Source organism: Ceratosolen solmsi, unplaced genomic scaffold, assembly GCF_000503995.2.
Source record: "Ceratosolen solmsi marchali unplaced genomic scaffold, CerSol_1.0 scaffold3, whole genome shotgun sequence".
In the NCBI taxonomy this organism is placed as follows: Eukaryota; Metazoa; Arthropoda; class Insecta; order Hymenoptera; family Agaonidae; genus Ceratosolen; species Ceratosolen solmsi.
In genome coordinates this window covers 2,422,116-2,428,959 of record NW_011948428.1, presented here as the reverse complement: position 1 = coordinate 2,428,959, position 6,844 = coordinate 2,422,116, and the positions used below count along the sequence as shown (strand labels likewise).

General features: G+C 41.9%; 1 protein-coding gene across 2 annotated transcripts in view; it reads right to left on the bottom strand.

The window, feature by feature from the left end:
* Nucleotides 1–2,021: 2,021 nt before the first annotated feature.
* Nucleotides 2,022–6,844, bottom strand: part of LOC105363603 (transcription cofactor vestigial-like protein 4) — a 22,103-nt gene continuing 17,280 nt past the window's right edge. Inside the window, exons 2-4 of one of the 2 annotated variants that reach the window (XM_011501341.1) lie at nt 3,640–3,849; nt 3,310–3,513; nt 2,022–2,372 (exon numbers count right to left, since the gene is read on the bottom strand). In XM_011501341.1, the coding sequence (XP_011499643.1) occupies nt 2,290–2,372; nt 3,310–3,513; nt 3,640–3,849 (497 nt within the window). In that variant the 3' untranslated portion in view covers nt 2,022–2,289. The remainder of the gene's footprint in view (nt 2,373–3,309; nt 3,514–3,639; nt 3,850–6,844) is intronic. The other variant, XM_011501342.1, reaches the window with a different exon arrangement.

Below are 6,844 nucleotides of genomic sequence, written 5' to 3'. Positions count from 1 at the left end.
CTCTTTAGGCGCGGGTGCGAGACGGCCGGTCTCGTTCACGCTATTATTGCGAGGTCAAAAGCGTTAAAATCGGTCGCCGAGGGATGGGCCAGGATGTCTGTCAGCCACGATTGAGCGAGTCCCTATCACCGCTGAGGAGCCAAGGGCGAACGCGGGAGCGCAGAGATACTGGCTTCGGTGCGTGCTGGGGTAGTCGTATGTTCGCCTAGCACCATTTGAAATCAGTACCGCTGGTCCCGTGTACTCGGCGCATGTCTCGGAGTCGGTGATCGAAGATGTCGAGAAGAAGATCGGCATCCATTTGGTTGTCCAATTGGTCATTGGTATGCTCTTGGTTTGCTTGGTTCGATAATGGCTTAGCCGGCTCGCGAGTGGGTCGGGGTCGTGGCGACGGAGTTGGGTTAGACTTGGAGTTACAAAAGTGCAGGGAAACTCGAGGCAGTTGAGGAAATGCGAGAATTGATTGGGCCAAGGGGCTTGGTAAGGTTCGAATGTATTACTTTATCCGATTTGGAAAGCCAAGACTCCAAACTGTTAGTGAAGTATCGATAGTGTAGCGAAGCGGAGCTGTAATAGAGAATCGAGCGAGTTCCGATAAATGCAGAGGTGCGTGTGTGCGTCTGTTGCGTGCGCGCGCGCGTTAGTTAGTTGGCCCCTATGCGCGTGCGCTATGAGAGATATTTTGGCGAGGATAAAATCAAATCCGTGATTTGTGATGTTATAGACCAATAATTTCGCTTCCTTGATGGTTTGATCGTTAAGGAAGTGCGTTACCGAGTAAATTCTTAATCCTCTTGAGAGACACAATTCACCATTGTGTATAGAATATTATTCGTTAGCAACAATAGTCTGATTCTTATGACAATTTAAATAAACTTTTCGTGCAAATAAGTGTCGTGGAGTCAATACAGAATCGAGAGATATAACTTTTGGATTATGGATAATGAAAATAATGAATATGAAAACTTTTGGTTCTCGTAATTATCGTGAGTGAGCAGCTTTTCTCGGCAATGCAATATTGGGACGCAGAATATAGTAGGCAGTGAAGACAAATAACTAGAGACTGCAATATTTGTATTTTTAGTGATACAGGAACGTTCGTTTTATTAAGACTCGCGTTTCTCATCTCCGTCAAACGGACAACGCATGATTACACTCCAGCAATGTATACAATACAATCCGTTAATTGCGATTCGTCGTTATAAACAAGCAATCGATTGATATCGACTAATTACAAATTACAATGCTTATCATCGCAAAAGATAAACGTAAATGTGTATAATAATATTGTGTTTTTTAAACCCTTGTACAAGTTTAATAACGCACGAACGCGTCACTTTAAGTTACATGTATAATATTGCGGCTTGCGAGGAATAAAGGCGATAAAATTTATGAAATGAACAGAAAAAATTACACAATCTACATACGCTGATCGCACAAGTCCTTTCTACGTACTTGCCAATTAAAATAATAATAATAATAATAATAATAATAATAATAATAATAGTAATAGTAGTAGTAGTAGTAGTAGTAGTACTTGTAGTAATAGTAGTAGTAATAGTAGTAGTAGTAGTAGTAGTAGTAGTAGTAGTAGTAGTAGCAGCATTAATAGTAGTAGTAGCATTAATAGTAGTAGTAGTAGTCGTAGTAATAGTAGTAGCAGTAGCAGTGGTAGTACTAAGTAGCAGTAGTAGTTGTAGTAGCAATAGTAGTTGTAGTAGTAGTAGTGGCTGTATAGTAATTTTGTAGTGTAGTAGCAGTAGAAGTGAAAGTGGAAGTAGTAGTGTAGTAAAAGTATCTGTAGCAGTAATAATAATAGTAATACTATTACTATTATGATTATTATTGTTATTAATTGATAATTAATATTTTAGGATTAGTAGCTAATAATTATAGCGATAATTATGTCAATAATAATAATAATAATAATAATAATAATAATAATAATAATAATAATAATAATAGTAATAGTGATAATTGTAGAAGTAGCAGTAGTAGTAATAATAATAATAATAATAATAATCAAAGTAATAGTAATAAAATTAATTAATGATAACAGATCGAATAAATAAACTAAGTATACGCAAATCGTATCTACTTCGGTGGTGCGTCGAAAAATATCTATTTACAAGCGTCGTGAGAACTCGCGGAGGGGACCCCTCGGGGTCGCGCTCGTTATCGTCACCATAGTCGCCGTCGTCCCGACGACGGCCTTCGCAGCCGCATCGGCGCCTCGGCCAGGAGATGCCAGGTTCTGCCAGGGCAAAATCGCCGAGCCGTATGCGGAAGTTATGTCGTGGAGTCCTTGCTTCGACTGGTCGCCTGCAACCTCGTCCAAGTCTCGCCGAGGGCCTTCGCGAAGTGGTCGTCCACTGCATCAGGATAAGGCAGAAAGCAAAATGCGTGAGCGCATCGTCAGTTAGCGCCCAGCTAGCGGGGTAAGACGAACCGGGGAATGGGAATCTTGCGACGGGATTCGGGTGACGCGCCCGGGCTTTCGAATTTTCGTCCTTATCGGGTTTCTCGCGCCCGCCCCGACTCACGAACAATAGATTTTAATTTCCGCCTGTCTGTGTGCGCGCCCACGAGGACGCACGTGATTGATGCTGCTGGTACTCTCATTAATAGGATCGGCGTAAAATGAGATCGAACGGGTGTACGGTGTTACCGTTCATTAATGGCTGGGGCGCACCGAGTCCACGACGTAATAGTTGGTCGACATCTCCGACGGCTATGTATTACCATTTATTTCAAAATTTTGGAGAGTATTCGAAAGGGAACTCGATTTTCCTTTGTTTACAAATTTTTGGGACAATTTTCCACTTGCCATCTGCTCTCCGGATGTCTTGGACAAACGATCCGTCCGTTCGATTGGGACGCGTAGGCGTACCACCCTCGTCTTTAGTAAAATTACGATTTTTCGACAATCGGTAATGTCTCCTGAATTTAATTGCGTATGTAATAAATCTAAACGCGAACACCTATGGGGGATAGATACATTGGCAGTTACGTTGCGATCCAACGGGTAAACACGGGTAAATACGGGATTGATAGATGATGAGGGGAACAGAGCAAAATCATCCACTCGCGACGAGACTTTTTCGGCATTTCCCAGGCTTCGAAGAGGCGAGTGCGCCCGGCCGGGGACGCAGGTGTCCAAAAACCGTTAGTGGAGAAAGTGTGAGTGAGGGGGAGGTGGAGATTAGGGATGGAGGGAGATAGAAGCGAAGGATTAAGGGAAAGCTTGCGGCGAGAGAGAAGCTTTCTCTCACTCGAGCAGCTCGAGGGTTTCGTAGATCCGGGACTCACCGCTGAGGCCGGTCTCCTTGTCGGTGCTCGCCGCATTGAACACCGCCGCATAGTCCTTGAGGCCGAGGGACCGCTTGAAGTGCTCGTCGATCGCGGGATCACTCGCCACCCCGGCGGTTCTTACCCCCGTGCGCTGTCCCCGGGTCGCTGCCGAGGGTGTGACGCTGGCCGTCGGTGTCACGGCCGTGTCCTCCGTCGTTGCACCTGCGAACAACCATCAGCACGCCACTCGTGAGAGACGAGCTCGAGGAGGAATCCTCTCGCCAGAGATCCCCTCGTTGCCCCAGGCTAGGGGATCTAGGATGTGTTATAGAGTAGAGCGAGACTTACCAGTAAGGCATTCGCCGCTGCTCTCGGGCGAGTGTAGCCCTGGCTGGGGTGCTGCGGTCGTGGGGACGATGACGCTGGGCCGGCTGTGATGGTTGTGCACCCGGGCGGCCGACATGTCGAGAGCCTCGCTCTGGATGGGATCGCGCCTGCGTTCCTTGCGCCAGGCGCTGCTCGGCTTCCGGTGCAGGCCCGTCGGCTTTGGCCTCTCCTCTGCGGAATAACCAACACAGCGATTATCACCTGCTTCGCGGCTTGTTTTCGTCTGCTACGAAAGCGACGCGACGAGTGTGGGAAGGTTAACGCGTGGGATTAACGGCCTCGGCGCTCCTTCTGCTTTCGGGCGAACCTCGACTACTACGTGGGTGTTCGGCGAGGGAAACGCCTCGGCAACGCCTCGAATTTCGGGGCTTCGCGAGGTAATTGCAAGGAAAGGCCATTTTTCACTACTCATCATCTTATTGGCGCCCTAAGCGTTACGTACGAAGCCGTTAATGATGCTATCGACTGGTTCGGTGGTGTACTAAGAGAGGCGACATTTCCCTAATGCGTTTACTTTGCGTGGCCTTCAATTCAAACATTATCTTCGCGGCATTTTGTCGAATAATTAATACGACAAAGTGGAATAAGACGTTAAAGAGGTGTGAAGAGAAGCACCGGTAGCCTGACTGGATTAAGTACGATTTGTTGTGTTTTGGCCGCACCGCTTGATTGGATAATCGTGTGATTAGTCCAGCCAAAGGCAAACGGACATTGTTCGTGGATTTTGTTTTCATTTGAATTTTATTTTTACGTTTGCCATTTGTTTTCGGAAAATGAAATGAAAGTGGACAATACGTAGATTAAGCGTGTAGTGTAAATAAATATAAAGGAAGAGTGATTTGTTTTTAGTCCTGATAATGATTTACAATTATCTAGAATTTTTGCATGTAAAATAATTGAAAATAAATTGAAATATTATTAAAACATGTGATTCGTAGTCAATTGCATTTAATTGCTTGTAATGCTAACAATACGACAAAATATTTTCTACATGATATATATATATATATATATATATATATATATATATATATATAGTGCTAACAAAAAGACAAAATATTTTATATATTATATATATATATATATATATATATATATATATATATATATATATATAATGTCGAATAAAAAAAAAAGATAAATTAAATATTTCCTTAATTAATAGTGTAATATAATTTCTCTATTTAGTTTTGCAGTTGGTGGACGTGATTTGTGGTGATTGTACATAACAACGCTTATTTACCCCACAATGTATTATTATATTCTTATGCAATAAATTTTTAACGAATATGTATTGTCTGGGAGAATTATAAATTTTTATGACCGTTTCCATGGAGACACGATCTTTTATTATTGTTAAAATATAATATGACCTCCGTTAGACGGAGTAGGTAAAGTGTGTTGTAATGTTGTTTTTTATTTTTGGAATCAGATATTACAATGAAAAATATGAGAAATATTATATTGTTGATAGTTAGTTCATTCGTTACGACGAATGGTGTACGGATAATAGTAATAAACGCTAGTTTAACATGTTTCGGATAAAAATTTATTATATCGATATAAAATAAATAAATGGTGTGTGTGTGTGTGTGTGTGTGTGGGTGGGTGTGTGGGTGGGTGTGTGCACGCGGCTGTGTTGAGTGTTATTTATACTCTGAGTAAAATGCGGAATAAAATAAAAGAACAATTGCCCGCTGTTACTTTTGGCATGTCCTGCTCTCATAAATTTGTTGAAATTCTGTCGCTCCTAATAAGCTTGGGATACATGTGCGTGTACATTAGATGTTGATATGTGTTGTGCACGCTATGTCGCTTGCTTTCCTTTGTTTACAAATAAAATCATCAGAGACGGGCAGTGGCGAAGAAACGACGATAGCTTCATAAACTCCGCGAAACGAATGAATCGCATCTCCATCTCTATCTCCATCTCTATCGCGAGTTTAATACTGCGATGTGAACGATGCGAAAATCAACGAAATTATAAATATTGTTGTCTATTATATTCATCGGCGCCGTTATGTAAAAGTCCTTTAGTCGCGCTCGTCGGGTGAGCGATTATAAGCAGCCCGAGCCCGACAATCTTAGCATATATAACGAATTTTTTCCTCTCCTCTGTCATACAGCCGATCGAGCAAAAAGTTCGTTTCAATGTCGTTTCTTCTCGCCAGAAATTTCCACGATAAGCCAGCCACCGACGCCATGCATTCGCTTTTTATGCAGTTTTAAAATGAGAAAACTCAGCTTAGCTTTGTAACACGATGCTTACATGTGCATATCGACTGTCTCTATACTAGATTATTACTTTTTTCTCTCCCCAACCTCCAATCTTCGGATCGATATTTACGTGCGATAGATTAAGTTTCGTGTCGAGTAGCGGGAAGAAGAAAATTTGCCGCTCGCAATCTTCAAGCTTTATAGTATTTGAAATAAAATTTCGAAATCACGAGAGACTTTGTTGCGTCGATCGAGTGCAGACCGCAGATATCGAGATTTCGTTTCAAATTAACTCGTTGCCACTGAAGTGTGAAATAAAAGTTCGATTTAGCTTAGATTGCATGGTTTTATCCGGGCCTGATGATCAACTAAAATCCTTCGGTAGCGACATTACTCGCACCATGAAGTTGATAAAAATTATTCCGCGTACAATTGTATGTTATGTGGTGCGGCGTCCCTTTGTTTGCGAGTAAACTGCCCGCGACCAATCGCTGGGACATTCGAATTATTTGCATAAACTATAACTCTGCCCAGGATAAACGAAATTTTAGTCAGCAAATGATCGATAGATTATACTACTACTAAACACCGATACTCCCCTTTTTACAATTGAGCAAGTTGATATAATAATGCAACTGTAAAAGGTCTTGCATAGCCGTCACTGACGTAATTTAATTTTAGCTCTACCTACTTCCTCCATGTACTTGGATTATTCGAAAAAAAAAAAGAAAGAAAAAAAGAAAAGAAAAAAAAAGAAGAAAAAAGCCTCGCTTACGAATATAATAATTACACTGTACCGAGGAATAAATAATAAAAATGTATTTTCAAATCAACGATATAAAATACGATATAAAAGTATTTTATACCTAATCGATAAAGTAATTTTTAATTTCTGCCCACATTCCGCGTGATCAATTCGATAAAAACTGAGCGTACGATGCCCCCCGCC